Below are 19,095 nucleotides of genomic sequence, written 5' to 3'. Positions count from 1 at the left end.
ATGTACTGACAGCTTAGTGGAGGTAAGTTGGACTGCTGAGCGGGGAGGGGCGATACAACCGGCTCCGACAAGGCTGATAGAGCCATTACTGTTTGGAAGACTTCCCTCTTACCAAGGATACTCTTTCAAGTGGATCTATCTTAGTATGCTGCAGTTTGGTAAACTTGGTATGTGAATTACTATGCCACTAACTGTCTGGAAAATAGGGATACCTCATACTACGAAATCGGTCATTATGGTACTGGCCTCGCACTACCCCATCGAGGCTCTGACGTACCCACTGGTTATTCCTCCATACAAGATGGTAGTACAAGTAATGACAGTGGGGAACCAGCACCAGATTTCCTGGAGAATGATGTGGTTGACTGAACATCACTCGGTCCTCCAGACAATGATAGGAATGTACCAGCTGCCTCTCAAGCTACATCATGTGTAGACTCAAGAGAAACCATGCAAGCCCACAATGGTAGGTGTCAACAGCAAACACACTGGAGATATCAGTCAAGCTTCTCGACAAACTCATGTGACTTGAGCCCTCTCATAGACAAGGCCCCAACTTGTGAGAGTGGTCATGCCACAAACCAGAGAGGAGTAGTGAGCCATGCTCCCACCAAAATAGACAAGGAGAGGATTCAGCTAGATCTTTCCAACAGGAAAGTAACTCCATGAGCCAAGAAAATCAGCCCAGAGTACACTCAGCTAGTAGGTGGCAATGATGAGAGACTGCCAGGAAAGAATCCAAAGCAGTTATCATGGTCTCATGTCTCAATATCAATGGATTCAGTTCTGCAGGTGCTGGTGATGGAATTCAAAGTAGCAAATGGAGTCACATAAACCAGCTACTACATACATCAAGGACAGGTATTCTGATTGTCCCAGAGGCCCACTTAACAGAATGAAGATGTGATGAACTAGAAAGTCTGTTCTCCTGGAGAATGAAGATACATTTTATGGCAAACCCAGATAACCCTACAGGCAAGGGTAGGGTGGCAATAGTCATTAACAAATAACTGATGAACTGGCACAATATTCAAACTGAGATCATAATCTCTGGCCATGCCATGCTACTAAAACAAGATGGCATGGCAAAAAGGACATAATAATTCTAAGAGTCTATGCATCAAATGTCTCTGCAAGTGACTCAAGAGAGAGTGCAGAATTCTTCTCATCTCTATACAACTTCTTTGTGGAAAACTGAGTGTACTGTGATCACTGCAATGGCAGCCTGGAAGACATGGAACATATGATGGCTGAATGCTCCTTTCCAGGACAGAAAGAGATATGGGAACTCACCAAGATGCTCTTGGGGTGCCATGGTATTCCCCAGCACCCCCCAACAATGTCCAACATTCTTGCATGTGCAAACTCCAGTTTTCAAATCACCAGGTGGAACTAGGGATGTTGGTAAAGAATGCTTCTATTGAATCATCATCTCCTCCATACAAACCATCTGAAACACCCAGTGTGAGAGAGTTATACAGTGAGAGAACTCATCTTTCTCACCAGAGGAAATCTGTAACAGATGACTGAAGAGGATAAACAAGAGGCTTGACCTGGACTGCTTGATGACATGCAAACATTTTTGCAGGAAAGCATTTGGAAAAGACCTAGTATTAAGGACATAGGCAGGCTCTATCTTCAATGAGCAACAACTTCTGAATGATTGGACAGAGGCTGACAGAGTTTTAGTGGGTATAAGGTAGCAATGAAGGCCAGGTAGCATGAGGTAAGTATAGGGGATAGTGCAGAGAGATGATGAGAGTCCCAGCCAAGCTACAAGTCCCAAGTCCCACACTCAGTGCATAAAAGCATTTCCCCATGGTGATATTACATCAATTCTCTTAAATGGTACAGCTGCTTGGTTTCAAACCCTGACTTTGACATCCTGGAAAGGCAAACAGTCTTACTTGCGGTGTTTTGTATTAACTCATTAGTGTCGAGAATGCGGGGCAATAATACCGGCTGCATGTTGGAAGTAACTATGTCGCTGGACTACCTCTGCGATAGCCTCCACCAAAATAAATAAAAATAAATAAATCTTTTTTTAAAAAAGAGAGTGCCTCTTTTTGGTAGCCACTATCTTATCCACTCTCATGACCTTCAGCTTCGCGACATCCTGGACGAATATCTAACGCCCTCTCACGTTCTCTAATCATAATGCCTGCTCGTTCATCGACATCGCGTAGTCTCTCTCTGTTTGCCTTTGAAATGCAATCTCCCCCGACTATCTACTCGCCCACTCCCGATGACGACATGCCATACAAACGATGGTTCCATTATCTACCCCTTGTTGGTGCGCCATAGAGTCCACCATTCGCTTCTCAATATCTCTGACGATGAAAACGCGCATAGGAACTGTCTTTTTCATCCTGGCACCTCAACCATCTCTGCTGATCGTCCTGGTGAACTATCATTTACGAACTCGAGGCCAGCCTATCGTCTTCGGCATCCATCTTTCCGTTACATATACACTCACTTTTCTAATAATCACATCTCTGATCGTCTGCGTCGTTCGCGATCCAGGGCCTGTGCAGATCACTCCATCCGAACGTGGAGGGGCCACGGACGAAGTTGACCTGGCGGAGGCCCTCATGCCACCTGATTTTGATTTTTCTGCACCCGGAAAATGGTGTAGGCAGTGCTGGGTATGTTTCATTGACCTCAATCCTTCTCAGTCGAGGGCTTATCGCATTTTCTTAGGCACCAAAACCGGATCGAACACATCACTGCACCCATTGCGGTAGATGTGTTCTGAAGATGGGCATGTCGTTGATCATCTTGCCCATCGTTTTATGGCTCAAATTGATTTCAGATCACCACTGCCCATGGGTTGGGGCAAAATGTATTGTAGGTACTTTTTCTTTTTGTTATTCGGCTCCCGCTCACGTCCGTGCGCAGGGACATAGAACATACCCTGCTTTTCTTCACTTTCTGTTCTGCATTACTCTACTCGCTACATATATCGCAATAATGTGTATCTTAGCTCTGGTGTATGCTTTCAACAATCCTTATGTGATAGTAAGTTCTCTCCTACCACTGTCTTTCGACGCTGAACCTTCATCGTTTTGTAGGACGAAACTACGCCCATTCATGAAATATTACTCGCCTTTGCAGGCCTAGTGTTTTCCCTCGTTATCGGCTCATTTTTTCTTTACCATGTATACCTTGTCACGTTAGTCTTCTCTCTCATCCTACACATCACACAGCTTACTCATAATCCTAACAGAACGAACCAGACGACCCTAGAAAATCTTTCTCCTTTCCTTCTCTTGCGACACCTCCCGCCTCTCCCAAGAACCGGTCACTCACTCTCTGACCCTCCCCTGGAGCCCGAACTCTCTTACCCCCAGCGCCGGCTCGTGAAAGACGCCCACGGGCACATCAGACTATACGATGTCGGCTGGAAGCAAAACTGGATCCAGGTCATCGGCTGGAATCACAACTACGGCTGGGTGGCTCGTATTCTGAGCGGTGGCGCGATGTGAGTTACGAATTTTTAGTCCGTTCCTTAGTTCTGCTTACGTTTGCCGGGTCGATAGCAAAGGAGACGGACGCACGTTCCCCCGAAATCCAAAATCAGAGGAGCTGCTCGCCCGACTTGCCGTGGAACTGGTTAACGCGGACAAGGACAACTAAAATAGCTCATTCTTCTGTGTCATTCTTTTGGGAACTCTGTATATATTGGCATCATCTATCTATATCTGTATCGATCTACATAACCTAATTAGCTTATTCGGTGTCTTCATAGAGCATTATATCCCTGTGGTCGTCACCTTGCTCACAAATACAGTCATTTCTCACACACCTAGTTCATAAATATCCTCTTGATAGAGTAATGCATACAGTTGGTGATATTAGTGTTATTCTTAACTTACTGACTCCCACTCTGCTGGTGTTGGCCATTTCTCATAAAACCACCCTTGCAACGCATGGTCCACCGCCGGAACATCCGATTCCTCAGTCACGTCGTCGTTGATACATACCAATCTGAGTTTATCATTTTCTCGGAGCTCCTTAACAGTACTGCGAGCTTCGCTGGCATCCGTTATTGACACGAACCTAAACGGTAGCTCCCCTGATGTAACACGTCACTATCAGTCGGGAAAGACGGGAAAGAGGATCCAAGATGACGTACCAACAACATAGCGATACCTCTGCAACACCATCATGGTCCACTCTCTGACATTGATACCTTCCACTGATGCCCAGCCTCGTCGCCTGAAGGCTTCCCGGGCCCATGGAGCCATCACGGTATCCAGCACAAAATCCTTGGCATGATATTCGGTCGTCAACGGGAGATGAGGTGAGCTCAGCCCTGTGTCGTTACGATCCGCCAAGAAGGAGAATTGTAAAGGAATAGTTCGGTTTGGGGACGGGAGAAACTCGGACAGGCCCAGAGGTCCAGAGGCGCTCATGAGCGCTCGGATCACTGTATTGAAAATATTTCAGAAGTCGAGTCTGGAAGTATAGGGAAAGATAAGCTTACTGCAGTCACCGCAACTGACTTCCTCGAAGGCAACATGAACGAAAAATTCACTCGCAGTCGCTATTGGCTCCCCTTTTTTCTCGAAGCACTTGTCCCATCTGACGACGCAATCCGCAGCCTGAGAAGACCCGTAACTGGTGTAATGCGGATCTGAAGAAAGGCCGGGTGGGTGACCGGGTGAGTTGGGATAGGTATACTCCAGCGGACATCCGTCCTGTGAAGAGAACGAGTACTGGCTTTCCATGTGGTCCAATCTCGAATGCACAGTATCTTCAACACGGACGTAACTGAGCGTTTCCCTCTCGGGCTGCGCGACTGACACGGACGCTGCACCAGCTTCACCCCCGATTTCACTCCACGCTCGATAAGCGTGGACGTACGTCCACGCATCTTCATCATCCCAAGCGCGACCTTCGGATGGGGGTGTTCCGTTCCCACCGATACGAGCCACTACCCATGACCATAGGAGCGCTTCCCGTGCGCGATCAATGAGGAAGTTGCCGAACATGAACCCAGGGTGAACGTCGTCGCCATCAGGGACGGGAGAACCTGGAGCGCGACACCATTAGTTTCCTCTGCGATTGACGCGTTTATATATCAACATACTATCACCCCCGGGTGCACCATGCCCGTTCATTCCTCTGAATGGTCGGCGAGCCGTCGCATTGAACTCTTCAGCCCACATTCCGGCAGCCATTTCGTTCATTATGGGCATACTGATCGCCTTTTGGGCGTGTACAATGTACGGTCGCGAACGGTTTCCAAACCGCTTAGATAGCAGATGGCTGCTATACTCGAGAGGTCTCCACTCCCCTTCCGGCGGCTTCTTAGACGGGTTCTGAGGAGGGACGACCAACCAGTATTCGAATCGAAGAACTAGACCATAGAAGTGTGTATAGAAGTCTTCCGTCTCGACGTCACCATGGAAGAAGTAGTCATCGTTCATATAGATGAAATTCTCTGAAACGCCGCATAGGTCGCCTAACTGGGACTCGATGGCAAAGCTGTTGAACGTAGGACCAGAATAGGCACCGGGCACAAAGAATTGAGAATGATGTTGAATGTCTAATGAAACATTTCCATCGTGCCATTGCGAACCAGATAGCCACTGAGGAAGTTGGCCGTACCGTATTTCCTCCGAGCCTTCCCCCGAGACGTCAGCCGCGTTGTCAGACGTCAACAAATGAAAAGAGCCAAGACCATGACGAAAATGCTTGAGGGCGGAGCGCATGGAATATTTTAGTTCATTGTGGTTTCTGTGGTCCAATTAGTTGAAAAAGACAAGAGAAAAATGTTGCCACGCACCGGTAGAGTTTGGGCTTCGAAGTACCGTAACCGTTCACACGCTGAGTCTCTTCTAGTGCTACAATGTGCAACGGATCACTCCCATTCACCCAAGCCCAAACAATATCTATCGGCTCTGCTGTTATGTTCTCATGACCCGTGCAGCTACACGGTTGCCCACTGAAGTAATCCTCTAGACACACGCCGGGGATCGGCGTTACAGGGAGCAGGCTGAACGGTGGGGGACTTGCATTGCGATGGCTTGTAAACTGGTCGTAAGTACTGGAATGTGAGTATGTTAATTCTGGGATTGAGTGTCGGTTTGTGGGCGTGCAAAGAGCGGAAGGGGAGTATTTGGTCTGCCATTGTTGGAGATCAATTGAGGTCCGCCGTGAAATATTGGCATGGCATATAGGGATGGATAGATAGTCATAGTGGTATCTTGAAGAGGGGTAAAAAAGGTATAGCATACCCATGACAGCTACAACGCCTATGGGCACCCATATTAGTGCCAAGACCCGCGGTAGCAATTTCTTCGGCGATATTGATGTTTGGGGAAGAGAGGGGAGTGGAGAGTAATCGTGTCCGCGGAGGGCTTGTATGAATCTTGCATGCCAGCTGTTGGTAGATGCAGAATAAGTATAGGATGCATCGTCATCGAAGTCGGAATAGTGAGCGGGAGAGTCGGGGTAAGGGGAGAGCTGGATGGACCCAGTCGCCATGAAGGAGTGAGAGAAGGAAGAAAGAAGATTATGAACGAAAGTGTCCAATGAAATATCACCGAAGAACTAAGATCGTCTAAGCATTGGTAACAGATTGTTGGACAAGACGTGTGCACAAAATTGATCGTGTGCATAGTCCGGTGCACAGCTGACGACATCAACTATAACCCTGCCAAGCCTAATGGAGCGAAATTTTTAGATGGTTTCCAAGAACATGTACCCAGTCTGTACAGTTAACCATGGTCAAAAAAATTTTCGCCGAATATCAGAAGTATTGAGATCGTCGAGAGGCCAGGAAGAAGGCTTTCAACACGTTCAAAAGCTCAGTACTCAGTTTCCAAGCAATTTCCTGGGCGATAATAGGTGATAAATGGAAATATCAACCCAAGATACGTAATTTGCCGGCTCCACGGGAACGGGACAATAGTTGATAAAGCGCCGAGATCCGTCGGGTTGAAGCAAAGTAGCGGTTGATTAAATTGGCGAAAGCTTCTTCCCCCCAAAGTCTGTAGCAGGATAGGAAAATGAGCCCTGGGCTGTATCAAACCGGTTTGGCTGCTAGGAAAATGAGGAGGCAGGACTACGCAGGAACGTTCTCAGAAACGTGAGAACAAGTCTGAACGACACATGTAGACCGCAGGTACTTCGTCTTCTTTGCATCTGTCGGCCCGGCACTGATGCCAGGGACCAAGGAAGTGGAGGCTGGCTCTTAGCTGCGGAGCATCTCCGACCCCCACTCGTAGGCCGATACCATCGACCCCGTCGGAACCTCTACAATAAAGTGTTCAAAATGGATGACAGTTCGCACGAACTGTGGGTTCGGCGGCAGGTGAAACGGGTCGGCGTCCGAGTGTCTCGTAACACTCGGCGCCCAATAATAAGTTACGATGGTTAATCGTGAACCAACTGTCGGGCTAAGATTTCTTGTCTCATAGCAGTTGTTTATCAGATTATAATCCGGGAGTTGCTTCGGCAACTGGTTCTCTCCTCAAAACAAAGGCAAAATCAAACAGTCATTCCATAATGAAGACATTCGCTTACTGGAACTGGCTTGGCATCGAACGGTTCCTTGCCACGCTGGGACCGCAGCTAAAGGCAGCTAACCAAAACTCGTCCTCAAAGGAACTGCGACGAGATCTGGCCTCGTCCCAGCAAAAGCTAATGATATTGCAGGTTCCACTGAACATCCTATCTGTAGAGGGATATCAAGGGGTTGGACTGGGGTTAGTTCGTTACTGTTTTATAGTACGCAATCGCATCCATTGCGCACCTCGGCAGATTCATTCTGTATTCAAGTATTCGGGTAAACGGCCGCAGATGACAATCAGGTCTTGCGATACACGTATATTGAAAGATCAAACCTAATCGAGTATGAAGAAACCACGTGTTGTATCATAAAGCCTCAGCACGTGCCATAGGAGTGACTTTGGTTGTTGATTCTGTTCAATCATTTCAACCTAGGAGCCACAAAAGATGGAGACTCCATGATCCCTGTGCTATCCTGGACGAAATGTTTCTTCGAGATCACAGCTCTGGAAAGGAAAAATCAGGCGTGCGGTCAAATGATGTTGAGGAACAAATCTTACTAGTGTGGATGACTGTCGGAGCCGACAAAGCGTTCTTGAACTGAGCCTAGATGGAACCTCGGTTGAATCCCTGCGCATAGAATTAGACGACGCAGTGCACCGGGAGCATGCATGTCGATCATTCTAGTAAAGATTGGGGTCGCCACGTTGGCAGAAAAATGGTGCTTATTGAGGTATCTGAGCGCTGAATCACACTTGTATGAGTATCCTCAAAGTCGAGATAAATAGTCACTTAGCTGCGTACCTAGGCTCGTTGTAAAAAATCTATGATGCGCTTGCGAATAACTGGATAATTCGATACGAGACCAGAATCCAACAAGATTCGTCAACTGAGAGATCATTCCGTAATTTCGCCGGAGTTTGATGGTGGCAGCTGGATTGCTTATTACTCGTGTCCTCCTCTTACCATGTCTAGCAGCAGCGTCCTACCGATGTCTCTGTATGAAGGTCTACTCGCCAAGCTAGTGAAGATACTCGAACTCACCCAAAAGCCCGAGGGAACGGCAACGCCTCAGGCGAAACAGGCACTCCTGCACGCAGTATGTGACCCCGCTCGGCCAGTTACAGTACCCGCTCAGTACCATAACAGACGAACGACTTTAAGAGCTCGATAGCACAGGCAAAGGACTTGGCCGCTGAACTTGCTGGGGGTGAACTGAGGATTGATGAGCAGGACGAGGTAATCGAGATGCTCACCCAGCTGCGAGACAGGAAGAGGTACGACAACGACAACGATATACGCGCCAGAAACCTTCACTGAGATAGAACAGGCAGCAACTAGACCAGTTTTCTGCTCAAACGCTGGAGTTGTCGTCATCGTCAGCAGAAATGAGCATGGAAGTTGACTCGATGGCGTCGACACCCAGTTGAGCCACTGACCAAATATCCGGCTACAGTCACGCCTCCCATTCTCTTTTTCTCCCTGCCACCACAACGCAAGCCGTTACATCCTACTCATCGAGGCTGGCCTCATTCACATCATTTTCTATCCTCAACTCCACCACGCGGTATCCAAACTCGCGCGCTGGACGCGCCCTTAGAATCACTCTAGTGTTCATTTTCCTATCCGAACGCGGTCGCGGTGAAGTACAATGGGAAACCGCTGCAGCAGGAGACAAGTTCTGTCCAAAGGACATCGTGGTGGGGAGATGGCAGACAGATTCATCCACCGTTTCACCTTTTTTTTTAAAGTTTGTACCAACTCGCCGCCGTCGCCACAAGTGAACTCCTGGGATAGTGATGACCAGATATCCGATGATGGCGATGGAAGCGGCAGTGGAGAAACAGTTTGGCCTACTATTCGGCGCGGTAACGGGTCTGACTTCGTTTCAATGTGAGTATTTAACACTTGGTTAATCACAATTCTCAAGATTATTAGGGCCATTCCAAATGTCACCTCTGACGAGATTTCTTACCTTCTCATGATGGACGACTTTGGTAGAAAGTATCGCTTGCCTCTGTTTCTGCTTTCGCGTCAGTATATCCTCTACGTTATTGTTCTCGATTGACATACATGTAGCTACATGTTCCTCTGAAACTGTGCAGAATGCCATGTCTGCGCCAGCACTAGCATCAACGCCTAATAGTAATACCGCTCAGTCACCCTTCGTTACTTCTCCTCTGCCAAGCGGCCCTTCGTCTCCAGCTTCATCTCCAGCCGGCAGCACACCTGTAGCTCCACCCGCCGTCGACCCTACGTCTCTACCAGTATCTCCAATAAATATTCTTGCGACACGGCCCCCACCCCCCGTCACTGCGTTTGTCGTGCCCCTCCCTTGTGTAGGCGCCATTCTTCTCGTCGCTGGCTGCATGTCTCCGCATTCGTCACAATCGCCAATTGGACCAAGAACGTACACGTGACGCAGAGAAGCTAGCTGTCATGCAATTCGAGTTTTGGAAGTTTCAGGTCGTATCATAGCGACGTGCTGTCCAAGAGTCAGGACGATATCTGTCACTATGGATCCGCCATGCCAGTTCCGCTTTTCATGCCCGTCGAGATGCCACGAGAAGGAACGAGACAAATGCCTTACTTTGCGCCTCCGATGTACTACCGTGACAGCGGACGGAAATATAGCGAATGTCGCTCGACATTTTCTCGATCATCCAGGCGATGCGATTCCTCTCATTCTTCGCATTCACAGCAGTTGACTAGATCGCCTTCACGAAGGAATTCCGGTCACGCATACCTTCTTCCTTCAATAACGACAAGTTCCCCGGTTGTGGACGTGGAGGAAGGAGATGGTCATCACGGGATCAGCATAACAGACGACGTCCTCTCAGAGTATATGCAGCCTTCACCCCTTCCACCAGATTGCCTGCTACCTGTCCCTCAAATGCTGCATGTACGGAAGGAGGCCACAGGTTTGTTGAAGGTAGACAAATTTGTACGATGCTGTTCAGAATACTCTGCGGAGACCTCACAATACATGAACGATCATACCGATTCGAGGAACGGGGACCTGAATCGAAGTCAACGGGCAGTCAACCATTTGTCTACATGACATCAAGGGTGGTCCTCGGTCGGTGATCGACGGTGTACCGACTGTTTGCACCAAGAAAAATATAAATTTAGCATCGACTGCCGAAGCGCAAGATGAATTGAAGCGCTTGGTGACGAACATTACATGATGTTCTGCACTCACACAAGGCAATTTCTCGGCGGACATAATTTCAATTCCAGAGCTACGCGCTTTCTTATCGCTGCCAATAGGCGAGTTAAAAATCCGTGAACACAATCAGGCTTAACTTTCCCGTGTGTAGATTTTGTGTTGTTCGTCTTCAGTATCTGGGGCGCGATGTGTGGTTGATATGGTCAGCAGCAGATAAGCAACTTTTTATCTTGGGGTCAACCCTTGATATGCTCGTTTGAAAGGATCGACCTAAGTCTCGGTCGGAGAGGGCGGAGCCAAGAAATGCTATGGACCTCGAGCCCCAGATTGTTGAGTTTTTCCGTTACCAGAATAGAGGGCATAATGTACTCTTGAAGTTAGGTCTAGTTCCTGGCCTTACCCGGTTCACATATACGCACTACAGCTATATTTTGATAGCTTCGGTAGATCCTGATATCGACTATGCCCATTGCAGAGAATGTCCCATTAGAAGGATCACATCTTGCATCAATCCAGGAAGCATCAAGATCCTGGTGTAAAGCGGTATCGCTCTGCGTGGAATGTACCCCAATTACAAGCGCTCGATTAAGTTAACATTAGAGTGGCGTCATGGCAGATGAAGATACTGACCCTGGTAAGGTGGTGAACAGCACCACAGTCAGTATAGAATTAGGGTGCCTAACCAAAATGCTGGGATAAGACCGTCGAAAGAAATTGGTATATACATTAAGAACGGCAATAAGCGCCGACTGATGATGATACGGTGCTGTGAGTGCGAGTGGGAGACTTCGCTATATCGTTCTAGCGTCATGCCTGATTGTTCCGTCGTCGTCGCTTATAGCCACCGGTGATGATTTTTTTTACAGACTTGAATTCAACGTCTTCATTCAAAGCAGGAACCGATCACAGAGCAGAGTTCGAATTCCACATGGTTTTGGAATTGAGCGGAATGCCGTTATTAGGCGCACTGGATATGTGAGAGAGACAATCTGTCAGCCATAGGATAACGATTATATGTTCTGTTCATGAAGGAATGGTCGTTCGAATGTTCAAGCTAAGTTCGGTGCAAGTTCAAGCTTTTTTAAGTGTTTACGCGGAATGGGCCCGATTTCGCCGACGTAATTCCCATCGGCTCAGATCTGGACATCTTAATATAATCTTATTTCAATCACCGTGTACATCTCGCAAGAAAATTTCAGGGATATGTCTCTGGATGAATGCTATTTTCTTAGAGCGTGGCCATTTCCCAATCTGTTGAAACCATGGCCTCGAACTTTGCGATTACTATAAATTCCAACCAACACCTTTGACTCAGCTTACTTTTTCCACAACAATGCCCACGGACACCACAAAGCGTTTCTCTGTGCCAACTACTTCAAATGTGCCGGATGCCCTTGACGTCGAGTCTCTAGGCGGAAACGAAGACTTTCAGTACACACCCCTGCAGCGCCAGCTGAAGGACCGACATATTGCGATGATCAGGTAAGGTCAGAGATTTTTTTGGCCTATCGAAATGCTGATCTAGTCATGGTAGCCTTGGTGGTGAGTACCCTTTCTAGTACTCATTGTACACCGGTGGCTTCCAGTATGCAATTTTGTAGGTGTCATTGGAACTGGTCTATTCTTAGGTACCGCTTCTTCCTTACAAACTGGCGGACCTGTCGGTATGTGGATGAATTCGTGAATTTTACTTCCTTACTAACGCGTTACTCAACCATTAGGTCTGTTACTTGGATACGTGACCATTGGGAGTTTATGTTTCAGTGTTATGGTCTGTTAGAGGTACCTTTTACCTCGTTTACTTAATTATGGTGTGGATAGGTATCTCTCGGTGAAATGATTGCCTTCTTGCCACTCCCTGGAGGACACATCAAAATGGCCGAGCGTTTCGTTGGACCCGCATTATCATTTACCATTGGCTGGAATGCGTGGTACAATTGGACCATTGGCATTCCAGTGGAGCTGTCCGCGGCAACCATCCTCATCAACTATTGGAATAAAGATATCAACAACGCGGCTTGGATAACGATGTGTCTTGGGGTCGCTGTTATCATCAATCTGTTCGGAGCAGGTTCTCATTCTAACATTGTGCAATTACTACAACGAATTATTGTTGACGCACATTACTCAGGTACATACGGCGAAGCGGAATTTATCTTTGCTTCCATCAAGGTGATTGCAATCGTTGGCCTCATCATCCTTGGTGTTATCCTTGATCTCGGGGGTACGTCCACAGTATCCGTGTATACAATTGTATTCAAACTTACCCAGGCGGACCAAATCGCGATCGTCTTGGCTTTCGATACTGGAAGAACCCAGGGCCATTCGTTAATTATCAAGGTATCACCGGCGCAAAGGGACAGTTCCTGGGCTTCTGGACAGTCTTAACGCAAGCCGCATTCTCTTTCATTGGTACAGAGGTTGTCGCCGTAGGTATTACTCTTTCCCGTAAAGGACACTAGAAGACCAATCATTACGTGCAGATATCCGCCGGAGAAGCAAAGAATCCCCGACAGACCTTACCCAAAGCTATCAGGAAGGTTTACGTTCGGTGCGATTTGGTCCCTCAGCTCTGCAAATTATTCATACATCAGAAAGGATCATTTTGTTCTATATTCTTGGTACCTTGGTCATTGGCCTATTAGTTCCGTCGAGTGATGCAAGACTAAATTTAAACGATGGAACTGCGGCGTCGTCACCATTTGTAAGTGTGCATGTGTGCATCGCCACAACCAGTTAACCATAGCTCACTAGGTAATTGCTATTGAAAATGCTGGACTCTCTGGTGTGTATTCACTGGTGTCTAGTATCGTCCACTCTCTGAGCCGTTTTGTCAGTGCTTCCTCATGTGAGCCACGCACTAGAATTGCCTGATTCCACGCAAACAGATATTTTCAAAGATCATCAACGCGGCACTATTGACATCGGCATGGTCCGCCGCTGCTAGTGATCTTTACACCAGTTCTCGTGCGCTGTGTAAGATGAATGTTTCGTCCCTTTCGTTTGCAATTCGTTTATGCCCTTTTTCTAGATGGTTTGGCTGCGACTGGAAATGCACCAAGAGTGTTCTTGATTACTTTGAAGAATGGCCTGCCTATCGTCTCCATACTAACTTGCGCTTCTTCTGGACTGCTGGCGTACATGTCTGTGAACGAAACAGCTGGGAAAGTTTTTGGTTGGTTCGCCAGTATTGCAGCTGTCGCAGGTATATGACAATCATGAATTTGATCACCTTAACTACCTTAACTAAGTATTTGTCAGGACTCATGTCGTGGTTTGGTATCAGCATTACATATATACGATTTTACGCTGGGCTCAAGGCACAGGGAATTGACCGAAAGGAATTACCTTATTATAACAGGTTGAATCCATACTTGGCATGGTAAGTCAAGCTCACTTCGTAAAAGTACATCGTTTTCATTACCTTAAAGGTACTCGATGATTTTCTCGATCATCATTGCTTTTGTGGGTTCCACCATACGTAACCAGTTTCGATTACCGTTCTCACGACTGCTGGTACACAGTTCAGTGGTTGGTCCGTATTTCTGAAAGGACAATGGGCAACGGGTTAAGCCTTACCATTTCTTTAGTAACGAATATGATACTGACTGGCCCTACAGATAGCTTCATAACTAAATATCTTCCTTTGGTGATGTTTCCAACGATGTGGATCTGTTCTGCGATTTATCACCGGCAATTTATGATGAAAACGAAAGACATGGACTTTGTTGGCGAAGTTGCAGAGGTGATTTCTGCGACGTAAGTTTCTCTGTCTTTCCGATTTTCACCCCTTCCAAAGTGTAATATACTAGAGAAGATGAGGCGCCTCCAAAGGCCTTTGTCGCATGTTGGTAAGATTCCATTCATCTGTGGCATCCTTGGTTTTTTCAGTGTCTGATTCCTGACTTGCTAGATGTAGCGGCGAATCACGTCTACATTTGGGATCAGTATATTTATTTTGAAGATAAAAACTGTCTTGTTCTAGAGGACGTATTAGCTATAACGGTGTACAGTATGCATATGTGTACGAGATGCAAAATTGAAAGATTATGGGCCGGAATCTTCCGGAAGGAATGCGGAATATCTTTAGTCCGTCCTCTTCTGAGAACACGTTGACGATCGAACCTGGATTCGGGATCCTTCTTAACGAGCATCATCCATGGCGGCGCTGGCTCAAGCATTTGCGTACGCATTGCGTCCCTTTGCTGATGCTCTTACCTTTCTGACAACTACTCGAGTTCATCCTACCTTGTTTCCGTATCCATGGGCTTCTACTCTCCATGCAACAAGGGTCTCCATGGCTTATCAGAATAATATGAGGAGGACAGGAAGTAAACTTTCTTGGGGAACGTACATCACAGGATACCTTATAATGGTAAGGATTTAAAAAGTATTATCGTAAATGCTGTATTGACTAACTGGCTTCCTTCCTAGTGCTGGGGAGGAATGGTTCTTTCGCATACCCTCTTATCCATTCCATCACCAATTTTATTCTGCATCAACCCGTACATCAACTACATCGTTCCTCATCTTGTTGTTACCATTCTCTTTGCTATTTTCCCCAACATCCTCACCAGTCCAAACCTCGATCTCGTGCTATTTCCTCTCGACGGTCTCCTTCGGGCTAATGCTGTAACAAGTACCCTTGCTATGATCTCATCCAACCCCGCCATAGATAGCAAGTTGACTTCATCGGCCCTATTCCACATTATCATCGGTGCGGTCGTTTCCTGTGGAGGCGGCGCGTCAGCCGCTACTCTCAAGACATGGACTCCAGAATGGAGCTTTGGGACTCCCGTGTTTTTACGGAGCGGCGTAGGATTCTGGGGATCACTAGATGTATGGGCTGGCTCTCTTGTGGCCGTCGTGTATAGCGCGATGACGGTTCATCCGGCGTTTGATGAGGTCGTGCCTTTTGAAGTGAGGCCAGCTTTCGCGTTGAGCTCATTGGGGGCCAAGGCCGTCAGCAGCTATATATATACGATTCTCTTTGGGTTGAGAGTGTGGAAGGCCAAACTGTCGTCCTTAGCAGGGGTGAAGAAGGGAAAGGGGAAGACGAAGATACAATAGACACAGAAGGGCAAAGGTCAACATCTTGACCCTCAAGGCCCCCAAACAGGCGCACTTGTATACTCGCGATCTCAATTCTGAATGTAGTAGTCACTGACTGTTGTGTACTAGACGAAATATATGGATAAAGGTACTTGGTTTTGCACGATTTGCGTGTATCTTCGAAATCTGAATCCCATAAACTGGCTGCTGCTGTTAAAAGACAACATCTGTAGATGATGGGTATAAAAAAATCCGTTGCTACGGCTGGCAGAGGTATATCACCTAATGGTTGCCGATGAAAAGCCCAGATCGACACGAAAGCAAATCATTGAATGGTGTGCCTAGAGTAATACGAACTGTCCGGGGTATATCGTAAAAGTCTCTCATCAGGGCCGGCAAATGATTTTGATGTAGTCTTTCCGGAGCTCAACATGAACTAAGCTGGATAGGCCGCAGCTGGATACAAAACCCACCCTATCATCTGAGTCTTTCCTCCCAAAAAACATGAACCACAAAGCAATCATCCGTTGGGTTGTCTTGCTCGTACTTAGCAGCGTGAGTTACTCGTTTTGCCAGGTGCTAGTCACCTGGAGTCTTACAAAGTGTGCTATAGTATCCTGTCATTGAAGCTAGTTTAGTGCGACATGAAGAGAACGAGATTGCCCCCAAATGGATGCTTGTCTTGGGGAGGATAATATGAGCGGTATGTATTCATTATCATGATGAGAGGACATACCTAGTTTGTTCGTGTAGGAAGAATTGAGAGGATAGAATGAAGTAACTAACAGTGAAGCATAGCTAAAATCGAATGAATTCTCTTATGTGTGATGCACCAGAATATGACCATTGGCGAGGCTAGAGATTTGATTCTGTAGCCAAAGAACTGAAAGATATCTCATCTTGTCGCATTAGAGAATTGGGGTACGGGAAATCCAAGACGAAAGTTCAAGGTCACCCAAATCCGATAATCGCCACTGGTTATAATAGCAATGTCAACTAGATACGTAAAAATGGATATCATACAAAACCAATATTCAGTCGTCGAGATCAACCATCACGACATCCTCAGTGCCAGCGTTCCCAGCTCTCTGCGTAGTCAAAGGCAGATCTTTCTCTCCGACCGGCACCGTAACATTAGACCGCACTCTCAGTCCGGGTCGCGGCGCCAAATTGAACTTTCGCTTCGATGACTGCATAGCTGCTAGCACACCGAGCTATAGAGAAACATCAATGACACCGAAGCAATGGCATTTGAGTATCAACAGACCTTTTTCATCAGAAGGGAGTCCTCTCGTTGTTGACCCGTTCTCGCCGCGGGATTGAAGCCCAGCTGCTTGACCATCTCTGCACTATAATGGCTCTTCGGGGTAGTTGCCTTTGCATATGGTTCGGTCTCGAGATCTTCTTCATTGTCCTTTCGTTTCCTCTTCCTCCCTTCCTCTTTTCCTTTCTTATCCTTCTTCTGGGTATACTCCCTAGCTGCAACCACCGCCTTCATGCCCTCCTTATCTCGGTCCAAAAGGGTTTTGAGAGCCTTATCTGCATCTTTGGCGCGTAGTCGCTGTGCCTTTGCTTGCCCCTCTCTCCCAATATTTTCCGAAATCTCTAACGAACTCAGACCTGAGCCCTTTACGACGTGTCCAGAGAGTACATAAGTCGCTGATCCCTCTGCGTCAGCAGGGTTTAAACCCCATTGCCGTGCAGGATCATAAGCAGGTTTTCGTTTCTTTATTGCAGTGTTAGACATGCCAGAAGTCCTGGAAAAGAAGAATGAGCGCGAATCATCTCAGAGCCTATATTACTTACGAGGCGGTGAACTCAGGACGTGCGGCGCGACGACGTTCAACGGCATTCTGAATATGCCATTCACAGACATCGCTGAGACGTTTGTCGCACCATGAACCGCACACCGAACCATCACGCTTAAGGACTGTACACATTCCTAGGTCTTTTGCTCGACCAATTGTAGTGATCGTGCCAGCGGATTCCGGTGTCAGTGCGAGGATATTGCTTGAGGGATGAGGGTTGCTGGTTGAATGCTGCGAACGATCAGACGGTCCACGGTGTAAAGAAAGCATGAATACCTGAAATGGTTTCAAGATTTTGGGATTCATCAAGGCGATGACGTCGCCCTCCTTCAGTCTCGACATTGATTCAAAGGCACCGCGGCTCCCACCCTTATAAATCTTCCCCTTCGAGCCGTTCTCTCGTGTTTCTACGTCAAAACCATCCGACTCGAACAACAACAACGACAGGAAAGCGTCCCCACGTATGACTGCCTTGCCACCGGTCGCGGAAGACGCCGAGCGTGACCTCGAACCAAAGTCGACAAGCTTCATATTAACGTACTTCTTCCCCGATGGTTTGGGTGACTGGTCCTTCTGCTTTCCCTTCCCTTTCGTGTCTGTTTTCTTGCCCTCGTCATCTGCTTCGATGGTCACGGGTGCTTTACTGTACTTGATAGGACCACGTTCGGCGACGACTGCGATAGTAACCCAATCGCTAAACACAGGGACATCATATCCTCTTTTGTCAGGAAGAGGGCGTACGCATGAGTAGAGTCGGGATGGGGAGATATAGAAACGTCCTCTCAAATAATCTTGTAGGTGTTCATGTGGCAGGACGCGGGAGCTAGAACAACAAGTGAGAAGAAAAACATCGACTTAAGCGGAGTACACACGAAAGCCTTATACCCGAATTTGGTTCCAGCTGCTCGAAATTAGGGTCATCGAACGGCGGCTTGTGGTCGTACGGGCCCGGTTCAAGATCTTCAATAAGAGCCAGTCTCTCATCCCGGTGCTGTCCAACCGTTAGTTTCACTTCAGCAGGTTTGTCGGTAAATGCAATCGATCGCAACGGTTCGACTTCTCCGTCGTCGTCGTCACGGCGGCTGAGGGAGCTGCTTTGCGCCAATTTAGCCAAAACGGCCGAGGGCGCGGGCTTTGGAGGCAATGATATCGGAACATTGGAAGATGATGGAATGGGAACTCTGGCCGCTGGACGTGGTTGAGGTGGTATAGCTGAGTCGGTACCAACTTTAGGAATCTGTCGGTTCTTCTCTAACGTAGATAGTTTGAGGCGGCAGACACAAGGTAAACAGCTACTCACTTGGAGATGGTGTTGACGGTGCCAAAGTATTCCCTAGTTGGCGTTTCGTGTTCTTCTTTGGTGAGGCTGGGACGTCGGACTGGAGCTGAGCTTGAAGTCGCGTGATTTCCTTGCGAATAGCATCTTGTATCTGATGGGATTCTTCTGATTTCCGGAATGGCTCCATTGAAGACTCTACGTGATGATGAGCGTGTCGCGACTGTCGTGGTCAAGACAAGTCAACGTTGAACACATAAGATGACACGTGA

At 47.5% G+C, this 19,095-nt stretch overlaps 9 protein-coding genes across 9 annotated transcripts; 6 read left to right on the top strand and 3 right to left on the bottom strand.

Annotated features, from left to right (window-relative positions):
- Positions 1-1,021: 1,021 nt before the first annotated feature.
- Positions 1,022-1,787, bottom strand: BT62DRAFT_541367 (uncharacterized protein). The gene is made up of 6 exons (XM_043181316.1): positions 1,680-1,787; positions 1,608-1,630; positions 1,504-1,553; positions 1,444-1,450; positions 1,294-1,392; positions 1,022-1,225 (listed from the first exon to the last, which is right to left on the bottom strand). Exons 1-6 carry the CDS (start codon positions 1,721-1,723, stop codon positions 1,068-1,070), a joined length of 381 nt encoding a protein of 126 aa, XP_043044370.1. The 5' UTR covers positions 1,724-1,787; the 3' UTR covers positions 1,022-1,067.
- Positions 1,788-2,222: 435 nt separating this feature from the next.
- On the top strand, positions 2,223-3,837 carry BT62DRAFT_928150 (uncharacterized protein). Its single transcript, XM_043185448.1, has 7 exons — positions 2,223-2,293; positions 2,353-2,645; positions 2,701-2,847; positions 2,899-3,018; positions 3,072-3,172; positions 3,227-3,481; positions 3,540-3,837. Exons 1-7 carry the CDS (start codon positions 2,254-2,256, stop codon positions 3,634-3,636), a joined length of 1,053 nt encoding a protein of 350 aa, XP_043044369.1. The 5' UTR covers positions 2,223-2,253; the 3' UTR covers positions 3,637-3,837.
- A 29-nt stretch (positions 3,838-3,866) lies between these two features.
- Positions 3,867-6,492, bottom strand: BT62DRAFT_1001714 (uncharacterized protein; the record flags this gene model as incomplete). The annotated part of the gene is made up of 5 exons (XM_043176768.1): positions 3,867-4,075; positions 4,136-4,429; positions 4,487-5,035; positions 5,093-5,742; positions 5,792-6,492. The coding sequence occupies 5 exons, from the start codon at positions 6,490-6,492 to the stop codon at positions 3,867-3,869; spliced, it is 2,403 nt and encodes an 800-aa protein (XP_043044368.1).
- Positions 6,493-8,385: 1,893 nt separating this feature from the next.
- Positions 8,386-9,014, top strand: BT62DRAFT_541202 (uncharacterized protein). Its single transcript, XM_043181314.1, has 3 exons — positions 8,386-8,617; positions 8,683-8,795; positions 8,844-9,014. Exons 1-3 carry the CDS (start codon positions 8,486-8,488, stop codon positions 8,857-8,859), a joined length of 261 nt encoding a protein of 86 aa, XP_043044367.1. The 5' UTR covers positions 8,386-8,485; the 3' UTR covers positions 8,860-9,014.
- BT62DRAFT_541203 (uncharacterized protein) lies at positions 9,015-10,387 on the top strand. The gene is made up of 4 exons (XM_043181315.1): positions 9,015-9,218; positions 9,270-9,411; positions 9,457-9,551; positions 9,598-10,387. Exons 1-4 carry the CDS (start codon positions 9,170-9,172, stop codon positions 9,936-9,938), a joined length of 627 nt encoding a protein of 208 aa, XP_043044366.1. The 5' UTR covers positions 9,015-9,169; the 3' UTR covers positions 9,939-10,387.
- BT62DRAFT_541122 (uncharacterized protein) lies at positions 9,765-10,787 on the top strand. Its single transcript, XM_043181313.1, has one exon. It carries the CDS (start codon positions 10,046-10,048, stop codon positions 10,577-10,579), a length of 534 nt encoding a protein of 177 aa, XP_043044365.1. The 5' UTR covers positions 9,765-10,045; the 3' UTR covers positions 10,580-10,787.
- Positions 10,788-11,868: 1,081 nt separating this feature from the next.
- BT62DRAFT_985079 (amino acid permease) lies at positions 11,869-14,740 on the top strand. Its single transcript, XM_043189908.1, has 19 exons — positions 11,869-12,169; positions 12,222-12,229; positions 12,289-12,351; positions 12,409-12,458; positions 12,509-12,758; positions 12,819-12,911; positions 12,959-13,116; positions 13,171-13,238; positions 13,286-13,391; positions 13,442-13,472; positions 13,525-13,535; positions 13,588-13,663; positions 13,719-13,892; positions 13,949-14,069; positions 14,119-14,152; positions 14,212-14,254; positions 14,308-14,446; positions 14,500-14,538; positions 14,601-14,740. Coding segments are annotated over exons 1-19 (1,614 nt in total). The 5' UTR covers positions 11,869-12,020; the 3' UTR covers positions 14,602-14,740.
- Positions 14,741-14,800: 60 nt separating this feature from the next.
- On the top strand, positions 14,801-15,901 carry BT62DRAFT_962721 (uncharacterized protein). The gene is made up of 2 exons (XM_043188653.1): positions 14,801-15,062; positions 15,122-15,901. Exons 1-2 carry the CDS (start codon positions 14,847-14,849, stop codon positions 15,755-15,757), a joined length of 852 nt encoding a protein of 283 aa, XP_043044363.1. The 5' UTR covers positions 14,801-14,846; the 3' UTR covers positions 15,758-15,901.
- A 696-nt stretch (positions 15,902-16,597) lies between these two features.
- Positions 16,598-19,079, bottom strand: BT62DRAFT_540897 (uncharacterized protein). The gene is made up of 5 exons (XM_043181311.1): positions 18,848-19,079; positions 18,420-18,798; positions 17,546-18,370; positions 17,007-17,496; positions 16,598-16,953 (listed from the first exon to the last, which is right to left on the bottom strand). The coding sequence occupies exons 1-5, from the start codon at positions 19,011-19,013 to the stop codon at positions 16,774-16,776; spliced, it is 2,040 nt and encodes a 679-aa protein (XP_043044362.1). The 5' UTR covers positions 19,014-19,079; the 3' UTR covers positions 16,598-16,773.
- Between the last annotated feature and the right edge of the window lie 16 nt (positions 19,080-19,095).

Source organism: Guyanagaster necrorhizus (assembly GCF_019112545.1).
Source record: "Guyanagaster necrorhizus MCA 3950 unplaced genomic scaffold BT62scaffold_4, whole genome shotgun sequence".
NCBI classification, from domain to species: Eukaryota; Fungi; Basidiomycota; class Agaricomycetes; order Agaricales; family Physalacriaceae; genus Guyanagaster; species Guyanagaster necrorhizus.
The sequence above is the reverse complement of the archived record's forward strand: the minus strand, read 5'-3'. Positions and strand labels throughout refer to the sequence as shown.

Bases quoted from the DNA above. Each gene is read 5' to 3' on its own strand.
- BT62DRAFT_985079 (XM_043189908.1), top strand. From the start codon at position 12,021: ATGCCCACGGACACCACAAAGCGTTTCTCTGTGCCAACTACTTCAAAT. The intron at 13,893-13,948 runs GTATATGACAAT...AGTATTTGTCAG, and splicing joins CAGTATTGCAGCTGTCGCAG to GACTCATGTCGTGGTTTGGT. The intron at 14,255-14,307 runs GTTAAGCCTTAC...CTGGCCCTACAG, and splicing joins GAAAGGACAATGGGCAACGG to ATAGCTTCATAACTAAATAT.
- BT62DRAFT_541367 (XM_043181316.1), bottom strand. From the start codon at position 1,723: ATGCTACCTGGCCTTCATTGCTACCTTATACCCACTAAAACTCT. The intron at 1,631-1,679 runs GTCAGCCTCTGT...TTGAAGATAGAG, and splicing joins CTTATACCCACTAAAACTCT to CCTGCCTATGTCCTTAATAC. The intron at 1,226-1,293 runs GTGAGTTCCCAT...CATGTCTTCCAG, and splicing joins GGCACCCCAAGAGCATCTTG to GCTGCCATTGCAGTGATCAC.
- BT62DRAFT_962721 (XM_043188653.1), top strand. From the start codon at position 14,847: ATGGCGGCGCTGGCTCAAGCATTTGCGTACGCATTGCGTCCCTTTGCT. The intron at 15,063-15,121 runs GTAAGGATTTAA...CTTCCTTCCTAG, and splicing joins TCACAGGATACCTTATAATG to TGCTGGGGAGGAATGGTTCT.
- BT62DRAFT_541202 (XM_043181314.1), top strand. From the start codon at position 8,486: ATGTCTAGCAGCAGCGTCCTACCGATGTCTCTGTATGAAGGTCTACTC. The intron at 8,618-8,682 runs GTATGTGACCCC...AACGACTTTAAG, and splicing joins AACAGGCACTCCTGCACGCA to AGCTCGATAGCACAGGCAAA.
- BT62DRAFT_541122 (XM_043181313.1), top strand. From the start codon at position 10,046: ATGCCAGTTCCGCTTTTCATGCCCGTCGAGATGCCACGAGAAGGAACG.
- BT62DRAFT_541203 (XM_043181315.1), top strand. From the start codon at position 9,170: ATGGGAAACCGCTGCAGCAGGAGACAAGTTCTGTCCAAAGGACATCGT. The intron at 9,219-9,269 runs GTGGGGAGATGG...TTTTTTTTAAAG, and splicing joins TCTGTCCAAAGGACATCGTG to TTTGTACCAACTCGCCGCCG. The intron at 9,552-9,597 runs GTCAGTATATCC...ACATACATGTAG, and splicing joins GCCTCTGTTTCTGCTTTCGC to CTACATGTTCCTCTGAAACT.
- BT62DRAFT_928150 (XM_043185448.1), top strand. From the start codon at position 2,254: ATGCCATACAAACGATGGTTCCATTATCTACCCCTTGTTG. The intron at 3,019-3,071 runs GTAAGTTCTCTC...ATCGTTTTGTAG, and splicing joins TCAACAATCCTTATGTGATA to GACGAAACTACGCCCATTCA. The intron at 3,173-3,226 runs GTTAGTCTTCTC...TAATCCTAACAG, and splicing joins TACCATGTATACCTTGTCAC to AACGAACCAGACGACCCTAG.
- BT62DRAFT_540897 (XM_043181311.1), bottom strand. From the start codon at position 19,013: ATGGAGCCATTCCGGAAATCAGAAGAATCCCATCAGATACAAGATGCT. The intron at 18,371-18,419 runs GTGTGTACTCCG...TTGTTGTTCTAG, and splicing joins AATTCGGGTATAAGGCTTTC to CTCCCGCGTCCTGCCACATG. The intron at 16,954-17,006 runs GTCTGTTGATAC...GTTTCTCTATAG, and splicing joins ACTCCCTTCTGATGAAAAAG to CTCGGTGTGCTAGCAGCTAT.